The sequence below is a fragment of the Ceratotherium simum genome, chromosome 3 (genome assembly GCF_057802395.1).
Source record: "Ceratotherium simum simum isolate JZ-2026a chromosome 3, ASM5780239v1, whole genome shotgun sequence".
NCBI lineage: Eukaryota > Metazoa > Chordata > Mammalia > Perissodactyla > Rhinocerotidae > Ceratotherium > Ceratotherium simum.
In genome coordinates, this window is record NC_141902.1 from 37,349,800 (window position 1) to 37,373,522 (window position 23,723).

Here is a 23,723-nt window from a genome sequence, read left to right on the forward strand (position 1 = left end):
CGGTTTCAATACAGATAACATAAATGGAGAAGGAAAAATAAGAACAAGGTGTTTTACACTGCTTTAAGGATTCCAGATTACACGTTATAATTTCTACTAAAATTAGACATCTAAAGATATTTGTTTTATGTTCTCACACCCTTTTTATTACAGTATTTTGTGCATTTAGGAGGCCTAAGTTCTGCCTCTATGTAGTTGTTGAATTGAGGATCTTTTTGGTCATTTATGATGTAAAATATAAAAAGGGCCTCCCCCTTTTAAGAAATACTCATATTGTTGTACAACTCTACGGTCATAATGAAGTGCAGGGGAAAAAAATGACAAATTCAGAGATTTCAGAAATACCAACTAAGCACAGGAAGCATAGTGTCTTTTCTTTGAGCTGAACCAACCACCGGCTTGTCAGGAGAACTCCTGAGCATCATCCATTGCATCCTATCCCCAGTGGGCCTGGGTTTTGTTGTAGAAATCGGTCATCTCCTGGCTGTTGAACCACGATCCAGCAAAGCGGCCCACAGCCACAGAGCTGCTCAAGAGTGAGCTGCTGCCCCCACCCCAGATGGAGGAATCGGAGCTGCATGAAGTGCTGCACCACACCCTGGCCAACGTGGATGGGAAGGCCTATCGCACCATGATGGCCCAGATCTTCTCCCAGCGCATCTCCCCTGCCATCGATTATACCTACGACAGCGACATCCTCAAGGTGGGTTTGAGCCAGGCTTCAACAGAGAGCTTAACCTGGTTCACAAAAGGATCAAGTCAGTTCCTTATTTCCCATGGATTCCTTTAATGCCTCTAACACAAATTCTTAATCTGAGGTCTGTATGTGGAAAATGTGTGCATATACATTATTCTGGGAAGAGCCACACTTTTATTCACTTAACTTGAAGGAGTTCAAGTGACCCATCCCCCTCTCCACCCACCCAAGAGATTAAGTAGTGCTTTTAAAGACTGAGCCCCAGCCCTGCTGCACAGAGCTGAAAACATCCAGCCAGCTCAGATCCCCATCAAGTAGTTAGTAGTTTCCAATGCCGGCTGTGCAGCAAAGTCACCTGAGAGGTCCTTTGACAATGCAGATGCCCAGGCCCTACATCCGATCTAAGTGGCTTGGAATCTCTAGGTGAGGCACTTAAAGAATCTGTTTTAAAAGCTCCCAGGTAGTTTCTGAAGCATAGCCAGGTTTGGGAAACTTCAGCGTTGTCTTTAAAAAAACAAAAAAATCAGAAACGGTCTAAGGCAATATAGCAAAGTGTTAAAATTTGATCAAATTGGGTGAATGAGTAACAGATATTTGTTATTCTCTTTATGTTTCTGCTTGCATAAAATACGATATAATTTTAAAAGAGTAGTAGAGGAAGTGGTGGTAAGATTTGTGAAAGATCGGTATAGGTTTCAGGGGCAAATGGTTTTTGCTGTCTGGCAGTATTAGAAAGGTACTTATGGTTTATAGGTGACTTTTTAATTTTTGTCTTTTTGCTTATCTGTTGTTTCTAAATTTTCTATAGTGAAAGGGTACTTTTATTATAAAAAATGAAAAAGCAAGCTGTTTACAAAATATGTAAATGCCCTGTAGCTTTCAAGGGGCCCTCTGTGAATCACCTTAGTATGTGGGAGGGGGCCTGATGCCCTTAGATGTTTGATTGCTCCACAGCCTCCCCGAGAGTCCTGGGGAGAATGTGTGTTTGACTAGCTCTCTCTGAAGGGCACATAGCAGCGTGGTTGAGATCTTGGCCTCTGAACCGAGGCAGCCTTCCTCAGGCAGGATGTGTTGTAAGACATGTGGTTTCTTCCACCCTGAATATATTCAAAAAGGGACTGACTTGTTGAAATGTCTTTTGTGATCCTGGGAATAAGCAATATAATGCCTATTGCAAGCCACACATTAGTATTTTAGGAGATTCCCTTGATTAGGCTTTGATGACATTTTAATTGGTCATATTTTAGGGCAACTTCTCAATCCGTACAGCCAAGATACAGCAACACGTATGTGAAACCATCATCCGCATCTTTAAAAGACATGGTATGTCCTGTTTTAAAAATCACATGCCTGGGCCGGGCCCGTGGCTTAGTGGTTAAGTGCGCGTGGTCTGCTGCTGGTGGCCCGGGTTCGGATCCCGGGCGCGCACCAACGCACCGCTTCTCTGGCCATGCTGAGGCCGTGTCCCACATACAGCAACTAGAAGGAGGTGCATCTGTGACATACAACTATCTACTGGGGCTTTGGGGGTAAAAATAAATAAATAAAAATTAAAAAAAAAATCACATGCCTTCTCAAGTGATGTGTTTTAAAAACATCATTAAGAAGTACTGTTAATGGATTTGGGTGTAACCATACTTTACTATTAAATTCGGTTACAAGCAATTGACATGTGAAATTTAAGCTAATTTTGACAACGTGGCTTATTGAGGAGAAACAGACTTGAATATTAGAACCTTGCTACTAAAGTACTGTTGGTTTGTGGAGTCAGAAATATGACTATATCAGCAAACTTAACCTTAGATGAGCTCTCCATTACTAAATTTAAAGATTTGAAGATAGACTGATAATGATTTCAACAGTCCCAGCAGCAGATCACTTAACTGTCGGGTTTGTGTTCATTTTAAGTTGCCTCCTAGGAAGAACGAGAGCCTGATGATTAGTTATTTTTTGTGATTTGGTGTAGGAGCTGTCCAACTGTGCACTCCACTACTGCTTCCCCGAAATAGGCAAATATACGAGCACAACGAAGCCGCCTTGTTCATGGACCACAGCGGGATGCTGGTGATGCTTCCTTTCGACCTGCGGGTGAGGCTGGCAACGCTCTGCTGACAGTCTGGATGCCATGTCTGGTCACGGGGGTGGCATCAATGTTAAAGGATTACCTCCACCAATCATTTTTTTCCACTAGGCTTATATTTAAATGTCACCTTTAGGAAATACATGCTTAAGGGAGTCATCAAGGTGAGGGCATTACTGGGATTTAGTAAACTTTGACCCTGTGTACATCCACCTTGCTAATAGCGCAAGTGTTTTTGGCCCTAGCAACTGGAACCCTGCATTGTAGGTGACACATCTGCACCTCAGTGTGAAGCTCTGCTGAGTGACCATAGCAGGCAAACCTGGCCAACTCACACAAATAAAATGGAGTTTTTTCTTTACTTCCTGGCTAGATCTTCAGTAACTGCCTAACATGTTAATGTCTAGAACAATTAAATTCTGTAACAGCAAGTGTCTTCTGCTAGTTGGGTATGCTGAGTTTGCTCATGCCTGCCTTCTTCTGATCCCCGGGGTTCCCTTTGACAGCGACAGTCGTTCTTACCAGTTGTTCACTCACACAGTGTTGGTACTAACAAGCCCATCTGTAGCATGTACATGCATAAGACAGACAGGAGGTTAATACCCTGATGTACAGAGAGCACTTACAAGTAGAGAGAGGAACAAAGGATATAACAGGCAGTTCTCAAAAGAGGAAATGCACAGGGCTGGTAATCTTCTGGAAAGATGTTCAGCCTCACAAATAATAAGGAAATGCAAAGCAAAGGTATCTCAACCTCACCCAAAAATAGCAAAAATAGTTAATATCCAGAGATGACAAGGGTGTAGGAAAATAGGTACTTTCATATGTTGCTGATGGGAATGTAAATTGCTAAAGCTTTAGAAAAGTAATTTGAAAGTATTTAATAAAATAAAAAGAATTTTTGATGACATACTATACCCTTTGAACCAGCAATTCCACTATGAGGAATTTATTTACATAAATAAAAATACAGTGATATGTGAATATTAAAGGGATGTTCATTACCATATTTTTGTGGCGGTCAGAAACTGAAAACGGCATGGTAATCAGTAGGAAAATGGTTGAATAATTTGTTATAGAATGTTAACAAGGTATAAGATCAAAATACATATGTATTTAGATACATCCATATCTATATTTGATGTATAGAAATGTCCATGGTAAATTGTTAGCTGGAAAAAAAGTGTGTTTCACAGGAACTCTAATATGATCCCCTTTTTAATATAGAGAAAGAAAGAAAAGTTTAAAAAACAACGAAGTGTGTGCATAAAGTGCACTGTGTGTTTGCATGCATGTGGAATGTGTGAGGTACAAACATCCCTCACATGCATGTTTGTGTCACTCTTGAACCTTTGCCCGTATATTTTTGGAAGGGGATGTGGAATCAAGGCATTTTCTTTTTTTCATACCTATATTGTGTGGCTTATTGTAAGAATGTGTGTTGCTTTTATGGTTTAAGAGGAAATTCCTTCCATATTCGTGGCTTCTGTTTTTCTTTTACAGTAAGTAAAGTGATTTGGGATTATTCTGAGTGAGAGGTGAATAAATAGCATATCAAATATTTAGGCTCTGTTGAAGAAAGAGTAGAAGTACAAATATTTACATAGCTATGCTTAAAAGTGGCTTCTTATTCTCTAGACATTAGGAAACTAAAGTGTAGATTTTTAAACATCAGCTCTCTTTCTGTGAGCTGATATACAATCCCCAAAAATAAAAAGAATTTGACTCATTAGTTAATGATACTGTATCAGATCTCTTGGGACAATCTGACAATGGTTTTATAAATAGTGGTAGTTATTAGTGGGTGGTTATTATGAGAAAGATCGATAGGAAAATCAGGAAATTCACCATAAGAAAGAATACTCATTTGATTGTGTTATCATAAATGATGCTTAAAAATTCACAGGTAACCAGATAACTTGCACTGATTTTAATTTGGCGTAATAAAACTTGGCAGAGTGTATTTAACTAAAAGTGAATTTTTCTCAAACTTAAAAAACTAAGAAATGCCACAATGAATAGGGTTGGTGGTATGTCCCGCAGTGGGGTCTACTGCTGACTGAAGCCCTCAGGAACATTTCAAGGAGTGTGAATGACGAGCAGTGCACGACTTCGTGAATATACTAAAACCACTGATGTATGCTTAAAAAGGGTAAACTTGATGGTATGTGAGTTATATCTCAATAAAGCTGTTATTAAAAAACCAAAAGGAGTATGGTAGTTGGCACATCTTGACATTGACCTTTGAAACTTTATTTTTCAGGTTCCTTTTGCAAGATACGTGGCAAGAAATAATATACTGAATTTAAAACGGTGAGAAACGATCGGAGTTTCCTTTGGCGGATGTAGGAAAGAAACCAAGGAAGAATGTTTTATCTTCTGTGATCCTTACATAGTAAAGAATTTGGGGTTTAAAATATTGAGCTTGGAATATGGTCGAAAAGCCCAGCCACAGTACCCCTTTCTATAGGGTGACGAGGACTGTCGGCCTCCTCTTTAGAATGAATGTAGCAGTTGAGAGGGTACCCTGAAGCTCCCGCAGTCCATTCTGTGCCTTCTAAATGTCGCCAGACAACATAACTAATTATTTTCACAAATGGTTGCTTGAAGAAAACATCTGGCATCTGGCTGTTCTTGATCTCTGATGGCCCCTTTTAAAATTTAATTGAAGGGACAATTGGCCAATGGTCTCTGTGTGAAAACTGCCTACACAGGTAATGGAACAAAAGCTGCTTGTAGAGAAGTGGAGTAAACCCAGCACGAGTGCTGAACACTGAGGACCTCCAGGCCCTTAGCATGGGGAAAGGTTTTCTGTACATGCAGATGCCACAGGGCTCTGACGCTGAGATCTTCATAAATTGGAGCAGTATTTTGTCAACAAGGCACCCCATTTTAAAGCTCCTTTCCTCAAATGAAATGAAAGCTCTTTACGTGCTTTTCTTCTCAGCTGCAAATGAATAATTAATGGTCAAAGTCCTAAGGTCTGGATGTCACTATGTAGAAAGCAAGCACTTAAGGTAAAATTACTGTTTTTGTGTAATTTCATTTCTATTTCAGACCTTAAAAAAAAAAAATTAAGCCCCATAGTTTAATAGTGGGAAAACTAGGCATTGGACCCTAGATCACAAGGTAAGACTGTTCTGGGCAAATCTGTCTTTCAGCTCTCTTGGTCATACCACTGATTATTTTTTCATATTTGTTTTTTTATCTTGTTCAATAATCTCTTATACATATTTGATTCCAGTAAACAATGACCTTAGAAATCTGGGTTTCTCTCTACAGATACTGCATAGAACGTGTGTTCAGACCTCGCAAGTTAGACCGATATCATCCCAAAGAACTTCTGGAATGTGCATTTGATATTGTCACCTCTACCACCAACAGCTCCCTGCCCACTGCTGAAATCATCTACACTATCTATGAAATCATCCAAGAGTTTCCAGCACTTCAGGTTCCTTTCCATTTTCTAACTTTCTGAGATTATCCCGCTAGAGTCCTTCACTAAGTGAAAGACCACAGAACTGTTCCTCAGTTTGTGTGGGCAGTGAACCACATTTTTACTAAAGTGGATGAAAAGAGTTTGATGTTACTTTTGAGGTTTATCTCAGGCTCTTATCTCTGCCTTGACAGGAACAGATTTTGTTTTTGTCTGTTTTGTTTTGGGGGAAGGGTGTTTTACTTTGGGGGAAGGGTGTCCAAAATGCAAGAAATTAGCCTAGGATTCCTAGGATTCTTTTAGCACATTCATACCCTGTTCAGAACCCTCGGTGGCTCCCTTCTACGCCCAGCCTTTCAGCTTCCCAGCTTCACTTTTCATCGTGTTTGCATGCTACCTAGCCAGTGGAGGCTGTGTCTAGCACAATGGTTTGCTCTCCTCAGGCCTTCCCTCCCCATCCCATACACATGCCCTGTTCACTCCCACACATGCCCCTGTCTCCTTCCCTCATTGTGCTGTCAGTCATGGTGTTCCCTCATCTAGAAAGACCTCTACCCAGCCACGATTTGGGCCCTTTCTCCCCTGGAAGCCTGACTGCCCCCTCATTGTTGGGCCGGGCCTTTTCTTCTCAACTCTCACAACACTTGACATGAGACATCACCTCCTTCCTTGAGTTGTGTTAGTTGTGAGTTGTCCAAGCAGAATGTGTGCTCCTTCAGGGCAGAGCCTGTGCATCCACATTTCTATATACTCCACTGCGCCCAGCTCAGCATATAGCTTGCCACTGTGTGAATGCTCATTAATTGACTGTGTGGACAAAGTAGCAATAAGTCTTCCACCAGCCCTGCTTATAAGTCAGTGTTACTCTTGAACCAGATCCTCTCCCTCTTTGAAATCTGTTTGAATTTGCTCAGGCTTTTTAACATAGCTGAAGGGCAAAGTATTTTTGATGTGCATAATAAAGTGTGAAATTATATTATATTCCTCAACTACAAGAATGTAAAAAGAATGTACATGAAAAAATAAACTGGAAAGCAATATGCTAAAATTCAATCTTTTATATTTAATCCTTCCATGTGTTAGGATAATTCCATGTGTTAGGTAATTGGTGGTAAGGTTCTAGATTTGGTCATGTACCTATATTGCTTTTATAATGAAAATAAATTTTTTCTGTACTCTAGGAAAGAAATTATAATATTTACTTGAACCATACCATGTTATTGAAAGCAATACTCTTACACTGTGGGATCCCAGAAGATAAACTCAGTCAAGTCTACGTTATTTTGTATGATGCCGTGGTGAGCATTTAATTACTTTGACTTGATGCTGAAGGATAATAGTAATAGTGCATGAGCATTTCTTTCAGATGTAACTATAAAATTGAACTAGGAGTTTTGTCTCCTTCCCTCATTGCTCTCAGGTAAAAGAACCAATGGCTTTGATTATATCAACACTTAACACTGATATTGGTGAGCTTTTCTTCCGTATTAAGCCTTATACCACTAGTGACCTCCAGGCTGTTTTTTTTAAGGGTAACTTCTGATTTTAAAAGATCAAATTATCTTACTTAATTTGTAAGATAATAAAGTTCTTCACTAACCTTCTTGAGGCAAAAAAATCACTAAGTAATTGGTCCTGATTGCCAGTAGTAACCTTCATTGAGCACCTACCCACGTGCCAAGCGTTGTTCCAAGCTCTTCACATGGATTAACTCGCTCCATCATCACAGCAAGTGCTGTTATTTTACTTACTCTACAGAGGTCAAGAGAAAGACGTGTTAGTATTGAGAATAAAAGACTTATTATGCCCTGCCCTTAATTCTTCCAACCTGCCTGTGCTTATCAGTAGAGTCATTTATAGATGTGGATTGGCGAGTTGGGAGAGAGTGGTTCAGACCGCTGTTGAAGCCTCATTGACCACCTCCTTCCTGTGGGACTGGGGCAGCTGCACCTCCAGTTACTCTTTCTAATTTAGCCACAATCGTAGTATTCGTTACTCTGTAGTGTGTGCAGAGCCTGGAGGGGAAACGCTGAATATTTTGAATAATGTTATATTATGGTGCTGGGATAGATGTGAATGCTTGTCTGTTCTAATTTCTTTTCTTGTTAAATGTTTTTATAATAAATAAGAGGCATCCAGGAGATTCAATGACTAACATTGCCAGACAGTCTATGATTAAGGCAGAACAAATAGTGGAAGTCCATATGGCTTATTGTTTTTATACACCAGAAAGCTTAACTAGCTTTCCTTTTGTCTAGCAGGTACACATCGAAGACCCTAAGTTTACTGTTTGTTTCTTCGTGGTTCTCTCTTCCCCAAAAGAGCTGCATAGTTTGGCAGTGACAGATACAATATAATGTCAATCAGGCGCTGGCAGAAACCTCAGGGGTTGTGCAGAGGGGCGTCAGACCATTCTTGTTCATAGCCCACAGCCTAACTGCAGCGTGGGATGAAATGCTCAGAGCCTGTCAGTCCATGGTTTTTATCTGGGAAACTCGGGTCTGTTGACGTCCTCCCCACCCAGACACACACCCTGGTTAAGCCTGTCCGACTCGGGAGTGCCTCTCCAGTCAGCAAGTGCAGCTTTACCCTTTTTAATTCTTTCATGTCAGAGTTTTTCAAATTTTAAAACAATGTTAGTTGTAGTTTTATGTGAATTGGAAAAATAAAATGATTTTTAATCACGGAATTAACCCATCCTTCATGATTAGGAGCAATTTGTCCAGAATGAAGGATACATTTGTGAGAATTAGCCTGGGAATTGTATCTTGTTCAGGCCCAAATTTGGTCACTCTCATTGTTACCTTTTTCTTCTACATTAGACAGAAAAGCTGACGAGGAGAGAAGTGGAAGCTAAATTTTGTAATCTGTCTTTGTCTTCTAATAGCGTAAGTACCTTCTAACAGTGTTATTACAGCTTTCTCTAATTTTCTGATAGCAGAAAATGTCACCAAATTCTTGCTGCGGTAAGGCAGCAGCACTTCCTGCGCCTCACAGTTTTTCCCTTGAGCACTAATACGTACCATGGCAACCTCTGAGATTAGGGGAAGAGAGAAACTAGTGCTGTGATCAAAGAATGGCTCTCCCTGCTGCTGCGTAATGTGCTGTAATCATCCTGTTCTTGTTCCATCACCAGATACTTTTCTTTCACACCCTTCTAGAGGCTGCACTTGTAGAGCCTCCTGCTGAGCAGACCTAGTACTGGTTGTCCTCTTCTGCAGTAGAGGCTGGGGGACTAGAATGAGGCACGGAGCTCTGCAGATTCATTGGGTATCCACCCACCCACCCACCCACCCCACACTGGTCTTCTAACACCTCAGAGTTGAAATAAAGCTGCTGTTTTTCTGGTACATTTCCTACTCCTGAAATCTTGCATCTGATCCCATTGGCAATGACGAAACCCTCACGGGGTAAACAGTTTATTGTATTCTCTCTACAGGCATCAGATTGGTCCCAGATCTTTGGCGTAGTAACCCACACTTAACTGAGTCGCTCTGAAAAGCAGACGACAACAGAGATTTCTTACATTTTCCTGAATATTTATATAAAAAGAGGGATTTTTTTTTTTTTAACTTTCTCAGAACCCTTCTGGCCCTTGGGCTGACATTCAATTACATGATCCTGTGGTGATCAGCAGAATTCACATATGGGATAGATTAAAATATGATTGTACACAGGCCAGGCAGAGTTATTTGATCTTTTGGACGCCTACCGTGTGGCAGGCACAGTGCTAGGGATATAAAGAGGAGTAAGTGGAGGAGTCCACAGGCTGCTTTCAACTTCTTAATTCATGCTGGCCTTTAACAAGCCATGAGGGGGTACATGCAGCGTATAGCTACCCTCAGCTCTTTAAAACAGCTTTCACAGGACATACGTTGACCACAGTTTAAAGAAATCACCCGTGCAGTCTGCAGGTAGAGAAAGTAAACCAGATACGTAGCACTAGGAGTTCCACAAACTAAGCTGGTTTACATTTTAAATGTTAACTATTGGAGGAGATATTAATGATATGAAAAGTGACCCAATGGCATAATCTAATATGAAAAACGGTATTTACATAGTACCCTAGGCATGTACACAGCATATACCTATGTGCAGAGATAAGCTCGTGTACAAGTAGCACAAAGAATCTGCTCAAGGGACTGCCCCACTCAATCATTTCTTACCCGAAGGTTCAAGCCTAAAAGGTTTTTTGAATTAATGGCACATTTCAAAAATGTTTCACACTTGTACATGATATCTGCATTGGTTGCTGAAATGTTACCTTCTTTTCTTTTTGCTACATCTCTACCCACTGGTCATTTGATGATGATGAATATTAATTCAGAGTTGTGTGTTTGATTAGTTTACATGGAAAAATTAATATCTAATAAAAGCATTTGGTACTCTCGTTATTTAAAAAGGAAACTCTAAGGATATTAGAAAAGGCAGTAGAAATATTGTAAAAGAGTTTCAAATATCTGGCCCAGTTGTCTTATTTTATAGATGAGGCACCTGAGGCCCAAAGGGATAGTGTGACTTGTCCAGAGTTGATGGTAGAGTGAGGACCCAAACCTGGGGGTGTTGACGCTAGTGCTTCTGGTAGTTTATTAATGGGGGATTTTAATGTTAAAATTTATTGAGGGGCCAGTATGGTGGCATAGCGGTTAAGTTCACCTGCTCTGCTTCAGCGGCCCGGGGTACGCCAGTTCAGATCCTAGGCGCAGACCTACACACCACTCATCAAGCTGTGCTGAGGCGGCGTCCCACATAAAGCAACTAGAAGGATGTACAACTATGACATACAACTATCTACTGGGGCTTTGGGGAGAAAAAAAGAGAAAAAAAAAGGAGGAAGATTGGCAACAGATGTTAGCTTAGGGCCAATCTTCCTCAAAAAAAAAATTTATTGAGAAGAAAGAGTTTTTTATTTTATTAAGAAGAAAAAAATTTTAGAGATGTAATTTTAAATTTTAAAATGTTTATCTTTAGTAAAGAGATTATAAGAGATTTTAATACTTCTTGGATTTTTTAAAAATACAAGTGATTTATGATTACCGTATTAAGCTAAGTCTTTATTCAGCTCTTAGCTTCCATGTGCCAATTTATAATTGAACCAAGTTCTGCTTGCCTACAGTCTTAAAATAGCTATAATTTCGTTTCTTAATTTCCACTTGAGCTCCCAGGAGTTCTCTTTCTGGTTTTATGATCATAGTTATTTCCTCCTTCACTTGCTGTGTGGCTGGGATGGTGCCTGGCCCACAGATAGATCATCGCTAGCCACTGCCCTCTCTGGGGAAAACGGTGCATACAACTGGTGGGAGCTGGGCCCTGGGATCGAGGTCTGAGCCAGTGGGAAGGAAGGATCAGGAGGCTGCCTGTAGGAGATGACATCCAAGCTGCAGCCCAAGGCTACAAATAGGAATTATTCAAGCAACGGGACGAGAGGGAATTTCTGGCTAATTCAGTGTGGTATTGAACAAGTCAGACTTGGCCTTCCTGTCCCTGATTTATGTGCCTGTAGTAATGGGAATTCATGAGAATCAGGAAGGTAAAGAGGAACAGTGCTGGCTTAAAAATATGTAATGGAGGCTCTGCTAATGCCACGGTCTGCTCTGCTGGGGTCGGCATTAACTGTGAGTAAGTGTGTGTGACTAAAAACTAACTAGGAGTAGGTGCCTAGAGCACTTCTGTGAGGTGCTCTAGAGTTGTTGGAAAAGGATAATCCTTAGTCGAGATTGTAGTAAAGACTAAAAATACCTTTGAGCACGAAATCCCCCCTTTTGGAGGTACAAAAGCTCTGCCATGTCCCCCTGTGTATACGAAACACAGTGCAGAGTGAGTCTTCCCTGCAGTGGATTGGAAGCTAACGGTACCTCTTTGCTTTCCAGCTGTGTCGACTCTACAAATTTATTGAGCAGAAGGGAGATTTGCAAGATCTGACACCAACAATAAATTCATTAATAAAACAGAAAACAGGTGTTGCCCCATTGGTGAAGTATGGCTTAAAAGATCTAGAAGACGTTGTTGGACTGTTGAAGAAACTTGGCATAAAGTTACAGGTTTGGCAACTGTTTGCTTCTGGCAGTACAGATTTGTAGCATTAATAATAGCACCAGGGGGAAATGGGTTTTATTTCATTAATGCTAGTAAGTGTTTTATTTTTCCAGAACTCTGCTTTCTCTGTTTTGGAACATTTGATACCTAGTAATAATTTGGCTTAAATCAGAATTTCTTTGCAAGCATCACAGTTCCTATTGTGCAGCAATTCTTATTATGTCAGTTAGCCTCAGAGAAGTGGTTATTCTGGAAGAGAGCAGAGTTTCTTATTTGGCAGGCTATAGTTAAACAGACTTTGTGCCAAATCTTACTGAATATTTTGTCTATGCTAAGTAGATTGTTCTGATGCTATTGATGGAAAACTGCCCTTGACACGTTTGTGTGGCATTTCAATTTACAGGTCTTGATCAATTTGGGCTTGGTTTACAAGGTACAGCAGCACAACGGAATCATCTTCCAGTTTGTGGCGTTCATCAGACGGAGGCAAAGGGCTATATCTGAAATCCTGGCAGCTGGTGGCAGATATGACCTGCTGGTGAGGGCTTGCCCTGTATTTGTTGATTTATTCTGGCTTAATTGCATTTCTTCTTCAACTTATTTTGAAATTTTTCAAACCTACAGAAAATTGAACCAATAGTATAATTGAATATTTATAATAATTGTATATCTTTCATCTAGGAATAGAAATGTATTGTGAACTGCATTTGTAATCTTTTTAACGTTTATTTTAAAATAACTAGGTTTATAGGAAGCTGCAAAGGCAGTATAGAGATGTCTTGTGTACCTTTCACCCAGTTCCCTTGAATGGTTAAACTTGGCATAACTATAAAAAAATAGCAAAACCAAGAAATTGGTACACTGTATGTATATAATTCTGGGCCATTATCACATGTGTAGGTTCCCATAACCACCACCACCACAATCGAGATACAGAGCTGTTCGATCACAACAGAGATCTGTTGGTGTCAACATTTGCCAGTTCAAACGAAGGATAGAACCTTACCTCCCTTTAAGTCTCTTTACCTCAGCCCCCATTTATAATATAATTGTCTTAAATATTTCCTCTACGTAGATTAAAACCCACATCAGACAATGTTATGCTTTTTGCTTTGACTGTCAAACTCTGAGAAGCTCAAGAGGAGAAGAAAGTCTATTATATTTACCCAATAAGGGTGTGGGGGGTGGGGGGAAAGCATTACCCCTGGGCAGATATGAAAGTCCTGGCTCCCCACGTAGTCTTCTCTGATACCACCCTTCGAGGGGCCTGGTGGGAGACCTCCTTACATCTGGGTAGGGGTGAATGTGTCTTTTTTTTCCTGTGTTGTTTGGCTGGAGCAGAGTGCGTGTTGTCTGAAAGTTTTCTGTCCTGCCAGGTTGCCCCTTTCTTGGTCTTTTGGCCAGAGAGTGCAGGTTTCCCTGAGGCTTTTTTGTTGGTTCTCCGTGGCATTTCTGGGTTGCTGGTTTCTCTAGCACCCAATCCAGGATATGTGAGGCCAAGGCCAAACCCAGGGCACTCACTGTGTGTCCTGTGGCTCCTGGCCAGTATGCTGCCTTCTCTCCACTCCAGAGTCTTCTTAGGTTTGTTTTCTATGTAATTTCCAGGATTTTTAGCTGTACTTAGCAGGAGGAATACGGAGAAGTGTAACCACCCACCTTGGTCCAGAACCAAAACCTACATATGTAATTTTAAATTGCCTAGTAACATAAAGTAAGTAAAAATAAACAAGTGGAATTAATTTTAATAATATATTTTATTTAACCCAGTAGATCCAAAATGATCATTTCAATGTAATCAAAATTTTAAAAATTATTAAGGAGCTATTTTACATTCTGTTTTTCTTTCCAAGCGTTTGCAATCAGCATTTATTTAACCCAGTATACCCAAAATACTATTTCAACATGTAATCAAACATCTGAAACTTATTAATGAGCTATTTTATGTTCTTTTTTTTCATTCTGAGTCTTTACAACAGTGTGTATTTTACATATATAGCACATGTCCATTTGGATCAGCCATATATCAAATGCTCAAGCCACATGTGGCCAGTGGCTGCCACAATGAATGGTGCAGATCTAGATGCAACATTTGCTAACATTGTCCTAAATTGCACGCTGCTTGCTTCGCTCTCTCTTGCTACACACACACACACACACACTTCTTTTTGTTGAACCCTTTGATGATAAGTTGCTGACAGAGTGTGTGCCCTGTGTTCATTGCTTTCCCCATAATCATGGTTTCTTCTCTATTTCATAACCAGAGCTGTGTGTTTCTCTCCGCAGATTCCCCAGTTTAGAGGACCACAGGCTCTGGGGCCAGTTCCCACTGCCATTGGGGTCAGCATAGCTATAGACAAGATATCTGCCGCCGTCTTCAACATGGAAGAACCTGTAAGTTCCAGCTTTGCTTTCCAGTGTGCTTTGAGTCGTTTCTCATTTTGTAGTCGTTTACCTGGGGCCCCAGATGTGGCAGCTCTAGACTGAAGGTTCGGGAGATTATCTCTGCTGTGATAGACAAGCCTAACACCTGGTGACGGTCCTTGCAGTTCAGTCCTTAGCCTCTAGCTGGGGGACCTTAGACATTTCATCCATCCTTTCCTAGCCTCACTCCCCTTGTCTGTAATGCACTATGTAAATGTGAGATGGTATAGTTGTTAACAGACTCGTGTCAAAGCCCCCTTGTTCGGAAATCCTGCTGTACTCTACAAAGCTAGAAATGGTTCTTTTTCCTTTGTGTTTCAGGCAAGATTAGTTTTCCCACAGGAAAAGAATGTCTTCCTGATAGCTTAGGGTGGTTGAAATAATTTGTATCTTAAAAGGCTAATATAAGTTTTATTGACTGTCATTTTTTTTTCCTATGTCATTTTGGAGACTTCTGCATATATGTTGCTGTACAAGATTTCAAGGTGCCTATCTTCAAATGAGTGCCACCTCTGTCCTGGTGCTAGTCCCACCTACTCGCCCACAATCTCGCTCCTCTAAACATAACCACTCTGTTTCTGATCCAGGTTACAATAAGCTCTTGTGACCTCCTGGTCGTAAGCGTTGGCCAGATGTCCATGTCCAGGGCCATCAACCTAACCCAGAAACTCTGGACAGCGGGGATCACAGCAGAAATCATGTATGACTGGTCACAGGTAATGAGATAAGAGCACCTGTGAGTGGAGTGCATGTAGTCAGGGCTTCAATGGCGAATCACCCTCTGCGGCTTTAAGTTCTGTCAAACTCTGTTTATCTCTGTGGTTAGTGTTCCTTCCTGTATTCATTTCTGATCACTGCAGTAACCCTCCTGCTCCTTTCACATCACCTGTCAAGAGGTTTCTGAAGCGGCTGCTGTCCATTTTTGTGTGTTATATGAAAATTCATATCAGAAGTATGCTGAGCAGTAATTTCTAATCATTTGACAGAGCAATGTCCTCTTCCATTTGTCTAGTTGTTTCATAAATTGTTAGGGAAGTGTTCTGACCTACAGTAAAACATAAGCCCAGTCACGGTGACTTCAGACCTGCACAGTGGCATCCTCTCAGGCTCCTTTGCTCATGCTTCTTTGCTTTATGCTTCAGTTCTGCTTTCCACCTTCCACTATTTCTTTGGTTGCCATTGCTTTCCTCACAGGCCTTTTCTGTGTGTGTGTGTGTGTGTGTGTGTGTGTGTCTGTGTCTGTGTTGTATAATTTTTGGCACCCTCCATCAAGATTTGAAGGTTTTGAAAACCCCCTGCTGTGTCCTGACCACACTGATTGTCTGTGGCCCCTTAGAACAATAGTGAAAGTAAGGAAAGCAGGAGAGGTCTAATAAGACCTTAAAGGAGCAATAGCTCCTTTAAATTCTGTACTCTTCTTGCTTAATAGTTACAACCCCTGAAGGCAGCATGTTTAGTAATTCACTTTGAAATTAGAACACAGTGTTTTCATTCACTCGTGAGTTGAAGCTGCTCCAGGTGCTCTGTGTTTATTTCATAAGTGTGTGTGTTTCAGTCCCAAGAGGAATTACAGGAGTACTGCAGACATCATGAAATCACCTATGTGGCCCTGGTCTCAGATAAAGAAGGAAGCCACGTCAAGGTAAAGACTGGAGGAAATCTTTCACAATTCAACAGATTTCCAAAACTCTGTATTAACTGTAGAACACCCAAATTCCCACTGAGGCCCTGGTCTTGGGTGTGGGTGGAAGTGATTACTTTGCTCTCCCTCTGAATTTCTGGGCTTGTTATTGGAGAGAGTGTATAAAATAAGTAGGAGAGAATCTGAATCTGAACACTTTACTTAGAGCTTAAAAAAACAAAAATAAAAAACTGTGGCTGTAGTTTTTTCCTACTTTTCTCCCCTTGTTCTCTTTTTCCATCTGAGAAAATAAGAATAATTACTAGAGAAAATAAGAATAATAACTAGAGTTGATACTTGCTGACTAGCATATCTTCTGGCTGCTTACTAACTGGTTTTACTGTGTTGACTTTAGCTACAAATGCTCATAAATATAGCACCTTATAATCTTTATTTCTGTTTTTTAAGGAAAAAAATCAAAATCTATATTTTTCCCCTTGTTTTTCTCTTATAATGTCTTTGGTTTTGATATAAGGATAATCTTGGCTTCATAAAGTGAATTAGAATTTTCTGGAAGATTTTGTGTAGAATGATATTATTTCATCCTCAAATATTTGGTGGAATTCACCAGTACAGCCACATGGGCCTAGATATAGAGCTTATTCAGGTTGCCTCTTTCTTCTTGAGTGAGTTTTGGTAGTTTGTATCTTTCCAGAATGTTTCCATTTCATATGAGTTTTTAAATATTCCCTTGTTATCCTTCTACTCTCTGTAGGATCTGTACTGATATTACTCTTTCATTCCTGATATTGGTAATTTATGTCTTCCTTCTGTTTTCCCCGTCAGTGTGGCTAGAGGTTTATCGGTTTTGTCTTTTCAGAGAACTAGCTTTCGATGTCATTGATTTTTCTCTATTTTGTGTTCCTTTGTTTTCTATTTTATTGATTTCCATTCTTATTTTCTTTGTTCTTCTAATTTTTGATTTATTTTATTCTTTTTCTAGTTTCTTCAGACAGAACTTTAGATCAGGAGTTGACAAACTACAACCTACAGGCCAAATCTGGCCCACAGCTTATTTTTATGTGGCCTGTGAGCTACAAATTGTTTTTATATTCTTTGTAAAAAAAAAAAAAGAGGAAGAATATGTGACAGAGACAGTGTGTGACCTGCAAAGCCTAAAATGTTTACTGTCTGGCCCCTTACAGAAAAAAAATTGACTGGCACTTAGCTTAGATCATTGACTTTAGATTTTTTTCTTTTCTAAGTATAAGCATTTAATCCTATAAGTTTCACTCTAAGTACTGCATTAGTTGTATACCATACATTTTTGTGTATAGTGCTTTCATTTTCATTAAGTTCAGAATATTTTCTAATTTCCTTGATGATTTCTTCTTTGATCCATAGGTTTAGAAGCGTGTGGTTTAATTTCCAAACATCTGGGTATTTCCCAGATATCTTTAATGATTTCTAGTTTAACTCCTTTGTGCTCAGAGATCATACTCTGTATGATTTCAGTCCTTTAAATTTTGAGACACGTTTTTTTGTTGTTGTTGTTTGTTTTTTTTTTTATAATTTTTTTTTATTTATTTATTTCCCCCAAAGCCCCAGTAGATAGTTGTATGTCATAGTTGCACATCCTTCTAGTTGCTGTATGTGGGACGCGGCCTCAGCATGGCTGGAGAAGTGGTGCGTCGGTGCGCGCCTGGGATCCGAACCCGGGCCGCCAGCAGCAGAGCGCGCGCACTTAACCGCTAAGCCACGGGGCCGGCCCTTGAGACACGTTTTTAAATCCAAAATATGGTCTGTTGTGAATGTTTCATGTACACTTGAAAAGAATGTATACTGTGCATTGTTAGGAGGAGTGTTTGATAAATATCAACTAGGTCATGTTAGTTGATAGTGTTGCCTAAGTCTTCTATATCTTTACTAATTGTTTTGTCTACTTGTTCCATCAGTTACTGAGAGAGGAGTGTTGAAATCTCCAGCTATAATTGTAGGTTTATCTATTTCTCCTTTTAGTTCTATCAGTTTTTACTTCATGTGTTTTGAAGCTCTGTTATTCTGTGAATACACATTTAGGATTTTTGTGTCTTCTTGATGAATTGACCTCTTTATCATTATGAAATGTTCTTTATCCTTGGTAATATTTCTTGTTCTGAACTCTCTTGGTTAGTGTTCATATGACTTATCTTTTTCCATTCTATCTCTGTCTTTATATTTAAAGTGGGTTCCTTAGAGACGGTCACTAGTTGAGTTTTGTTTTTTTATTCACTCTGACAATCCCTGCCTTTTAATTGGAGTGGTTAGACCATTTATATGTAATGCAATTATTGAAATGGTTGAATTTAATCTACCATTTTACTATTTGTTTTCTGTTTGTTCCATCTGTTCTTTTTTCCATTTTTTCTCTTTTCATGCCTTCTTTTAGATTGAGTGTTTTTTAATTATTCCATTTTATCTCTACTGTTGGTTTCCTGACTATAACTTTCTTTTTTGGATGGGATTTTTTTAGTGACTTCTTTAGGGTTTATAGTATACTTCTTTACTAATCATATTCTCCCTTCAAAAAATGTTATGTGTTTTCACATATAGTATAAGAACCTTACAAAGAATACTTCCATTTCTCCTCTCTTATCTTTTGTACTATTGTTACCAAATATTGTTTTTCTATATATTTTATAAACCCCACAGTACATTGTTAATATTATGGTTTTAATTAGTCAGTTATCTTTTAAAGAGGTTTTTAAGTAAGGGGGAAAATGTCTTTTATATTTATCCTTATATTTACCATTTCTGGAACTGTTTATTCCTTTGTGATGTGATTCTGATTTCGTTTCCCTTCTGCCTGAAGAACTTCCTTTAATATTTCTGGTTGATGCAGGTCTCCTGGTGATGAATTCTCTCAGTTGTTATTGATCTGAAAAAGTCTTCATTTCACTTCATTTTTGCAAGTTATTTTTGCCAGGTATAGAACTCAAGATTTACATTTGTTTTCTTTTTGCACTTTGAAGTTGCGTTTTATTGTCTTCTGATCTGATAGTTTCTGTTAAAAAGTCTGCTTTGATCCTCTGTATGTAATGTATCTTTTTTTTTTTAATTTTATTTATTTATTTTTTTTCCCCCCAAAGCCCCAGTAGATAATTGTATGTCATAGCTGCACATCCCTCTAGCTACTGTATGTGGGACTCGGCCTCAGCATGGCCGGAGAAGTGGTGCATCGGTGCGTGCCCAGGATCCGAACCCAGGCTGCCAGCAGCGGAGTGTGCACACTTAACCGCTAAGCCATGGGGCCGGCCCTATGTATCTTTTTTTATTTTCTGGCAGCTTTTAAGATTTTCGTTTGTCACTGGTTTTCTATGATTTGAATATGATGTACCTCAGTGTAGTATTCTTTTAGTTTCTAATACTTGGTATTCCTGGGGCTTCTTTGACCTCTAGATTTATAGTACTCATCAAATTTGGAAAATTTTCTAATGTTATTTTTCGAAATATTTTTCTGTCCCTTCCCCCCTTTTCCTTCTGGGACTTGAATTACAGTAAGTTAATCATTTGATATTGCCCCACAGCTCACTGAGGCTCTCTTTTTTGTTTTGTTCTGTTTTTTCCCCCTCTCTCTCTGATTTATTCTGGATCCGTCACTGCTCTTTTCTGCAATATCTAATGTACTATTAATCCCATTCAGTGCATTTCTTATTTCAAATATTGCATTTTTTTTTATCTCACAAGTTACATTAATGTCTTTTTTTTAATGCCTTCCTTTTTTCTCATCATGGTTCTTATTTCCTTTACATTCTTTATAAGATTTATAATAGTTGTTTTAAGGTACTTGTCTACTAATTCCATCATCTCTGACATTTCTGGGTCTGTTTCTATCTATTGATATTTCCCCTGGGTATGAGTCATATTTTCCTACCACTTTGCATGCCTAGTAATTTTTGATTGGTTGTTGAACATTATGAATTTTACATTTTGGGGTGCTAGATTTTCTTATGTTTCTATAAATACTATTGGGCTTTGTTCTGGGATGTAGTTAAGATCCTTGTATAGTCATGCATCACTTAATGATGGGGATAAGTTCTGAGAAATGCATTGTTAGGTGATTTTGTAGTTGTGTGAACATCAGAGTCGACTTACACAAACCTAGATGGTATAGCCTGCTACACACTAGGCTATATGGTACTAATCTTATGGGACCAAAGTTCTATATGTGGTCTGTCATTGACCAAAACATCATTATGCAGTGCATGATTATATTCTGTTTTATCCTTTCCAGGCTTGATTTTAAGCTTTGTCAGGGCAGGTCCAGGGCAGCCTTTAGTCTGGGCCTAATTTAGCACCATTTCTAAGGCAAATTCCTATGGAGCATTCTGTCTGATGCCCTATGTATTATGAGGTCTCTCTACTCAGGTAAGAACAAGAACTATTCCAAGGCCTGTGAGTTCCAGAAATTATTACGTCTACTCATTTCTAGTGGCTGTATCCCCAGTCTTGGATAGTTTCCTCTCATGCATGCACAGATCACTTGTCTGCCAAAGATGTGAGTGGACTCCTCTGCAGAGCTTCAGAAATCTTTCTTTCTCTGTGAATGTATAGCTCTCTCCTCTTTGGTCCTCTGCCCCACAATTTCTAGCTAACTTGGCCTACCTAAACTCTAGTCTGTCTCCCCAGCTCGGCAAAACTCCTGGTCCCTGTTTGGGTTCCCCCTCCTTGCACTGCAGTCTGCAGACTTTCTCAACATACTAATCTGGGGCACTTGTAGGCTTACTTTGTTTCCCTTCTCTCAGGGATAATAGTCCTCCACTGCTTGTCCAGTGTCTGAAAACCATTGTTTATATGTTTTGTCTGGTTTTCTCTTTGTTTAAGGCGGGAGGACAATTCTCCTAGTTGTTAATCCTTCATGGGCAGATTTGGAAGTCTCCACTACTAGTCTGCTTGTTAGTCACAAAATCATAAATGACCCTAAGTTCCATTGATCAGGCCTCTTCCAGAGCAATGATTACTCCTGAAATATTACCAAGAGATGACTATCTCACCTCCGCTGGATAATTCCAATCTCATAATGCACTGCTATAATGATTAGCAAATTTTAAAACCTTGAATCAGAATCTGCTTCCCAAAATTCTCACTGGTCCTAGTGCTGCCCTTTGGAGTAGTCAAGATAACAAGTCTGATTCTTCCTCTTTCTCTCAACTACCTTCAAATAAATTTTAGGAGACAGCTGCCATGCCACTTTAAGTGTCCTCTTTTCTGGTTTAAACATTCCAGTTACTTAAGCCATTCCTCATAACATGGTTTCCAGATCCTTGACCCTCCTAGTTAACCTCCTCTAAACACACTTAACTTTGTCAATGTCTGTCTTTAAATGTGATACTAGAATTCTACAGAGCACTCTAAGCTTGTTTTGACTAAATGGGAAGGGTCTCTGACCTCCCTCAATCCAGATACCATATTTCTCCTAATACAGCCTATAGGTGAACTAAGTCTTAGCAGTCATGTGGTTCTGGCTCATACTGAATTGATCATCAACTAAAACCCATTGGGCTTTTCATAGTTATCGCTATGTCTGGCTGGCCTTCTACAATGAGGGCTTTAATTACAGGGCTTTATATTTATCTCTGTTAAATGTGATCTTGTTCCTTTCAGTACATCATTCCAGCCTGTCCAGTTCTTTTGAATCTTGCTTCTGCCTCTGTTAATAGTGGGTCAGTAGCATCACTTTCATATTTGAAGGGCAAGACATCACTTCATTAATCCATTCAGCAAATGCCTTTTAAGCATTCACAGTGTGGGAGGGATTGAATTTAGGGCCATGAAGGATATAGAAACAATTAAGCCACAGGTCCTGCTGTCAAGGATCCTATAATCTTGTAGAGAACATAAGACATTTATGCATGATTATGAGCTAGAAGATGCTAAATGCCATGAGGGTCCTACAGAGAAAGTTCTCTGAGGGTTCATTGGCCGGGGATATTACTTCAGAGGTAGCAGGCAAGTCTTTAGGGTAGAGGTGGGATTTATGCTGGACCCTCATAAAGTGGGTAGAGGTGAGCAGGAAATAGGTATGTGCTGAAAGGGCCTTTTAAGCAGAAGGAATAGAAAAGGTGATGGTAGTTCTTTCGGTAGATTGTCCCAAAGATAGAGGCAGGCCAGCAGAGAACTATTCTGGTATTACTCTGAATAATCTCTTTTGAGTGAAGCAGAGGATTGTTCTAAAGAAAGGCACTTCAGCAGGAGAGACTGGTTCTCGCTAGATCACGGAGAGCCAAGATGCCCAACCAAGGAATTTGGACTTTATTTAGCAGCTAGTGGGGAGCTCTTGTGTGTTTTGGACAGAAGGGGACATCAGAGTTGTATCTGCGAAAAAATTAATCTGCAGGGATGTGTAGCATGGAATGGAGTGAAGGAAAATTGAAGGCAGGGATAGCAGTGTGAAGAATATTTGACTATCCCAAGTCAAGGTTGGGTGCTGGCCATGGGAGTGAAGATGAAAGGGCAGGTACCATGAAAGTGGGATGACAGGACTTGGGTTTGGAGAGGAGAGGGAGGAGGTATAGAAACCTTGGTGACTGACCAGAGGATGGTTAAGGGGAAGAATGTATGAAGGAATCAAATGAAATAGGAGCTGGTTGGTCATGGCATTTTTTTTTTAATTATCATCTGTGATAAGATAGTCTACTCTAGACCAGGGTTTTTCAACAGCAGGGCTTTGACATTTTGGGCCAGATAATTCTTTGTGGTAGGGGCTGCCCTGTGCATTGTAGGATGTTTAGCAGCATCCCTGGCCTCTACCCACTAGATGCCGGTAGCACCCTCCACAGTTGTCACAACCAAAAATGTCTCCAAACATTGCCAGCTGTCCCAGAGGAGTGCAGCTGCCCCTGGTGGAGAACCACTGACCTAAATCATTGATTTAGTAGTCTTACTGTGGTACTCTGATTCAGCCTGTTGGCTTCAGAAACCTCCAGATGATGGATCTGTCTCATTCTTTTTAAGGTTAAGTCTTTTGAGAAGGAAAGGCAAACAGAGAAACGCGTACTGGAATCCGATCTTGTGGACCACGTGGTGCAGAAACTGAGGACTAAAGTCAGTGACGAAAGGACCATCAGGTAACTTAGTGAACCAAAGCCCCGAAAACCAGCTGCGACTACCTATATAGAAGTTACCTACGGTTATTTTAAAAGTCAATTTGATCCTTTGGGGAAATAAAGATAGGTCAGGAAAGCTTTTAATGAACCATTCTATTGCTTCTGAATAGCTCAGCAGTTTAATTATATGACCCCCTGTATAAGACTAATCATATCTCACTTTCAATGTTTGTTCTTCATAAGATGTCAAGTAATATTTTATCATTTTGAAAGGCCTAAGGAGCCAAAATCTGTCTGCCATTATCTACTTGCTCTGTTAATCAGCAAATTTCAGTAATATTTTGTCA

General features: G+C 39.8%; 1 protein-coding gene across 4 annotated transcripts in view; it reads left to right on the forward strand.

Annotated features, from left to right (window-relative positions):
- Positions 1–23,723, forward strand: part of EIF2AK4 (eukaryotic translation initiation factor 2 alpha kinase 4) — a 96,385-nt gene that overhangs the window by 65,092 nt on the left and 7,570 nt on the right. For 2 of the 4 annotated variants that reach the window (XM_087425030.1, XM_087425036.1), the window contains 13 exons: positions 467–703; positions 1,945–2,020; positions 2,664–2,785; positions 5,041–5,090; positions 6,060–6,228; positions 7,395–7,511; positions 9,036–9,101; positions 12,084–12,254; positions 12,653–12,787; positions 14,533–14,640; positions 15,258–15,386; positions 16,226–16,312; positions 23,285–23,397. In XM_087425030.1, the coding sequence (XP_087281156.1) occupies positions 467–703; positions 1,945–2,020; positions 2,664–2,785; positions 5,041–5,090; positions 6,060–6,228; positions 7,395–7,511; positions 9,036–9,101; positions 12,084–12,254; positions 12,653–12,787; positions 14,533–14,640; positions 15,258–15,386; positions 16,226–16,312; positions 23,285–23,397 (1,580 nt within the window). The other 2 variants (XM_087425042.1, XM_087425050.1) reach the window with 2 other exon arrangements.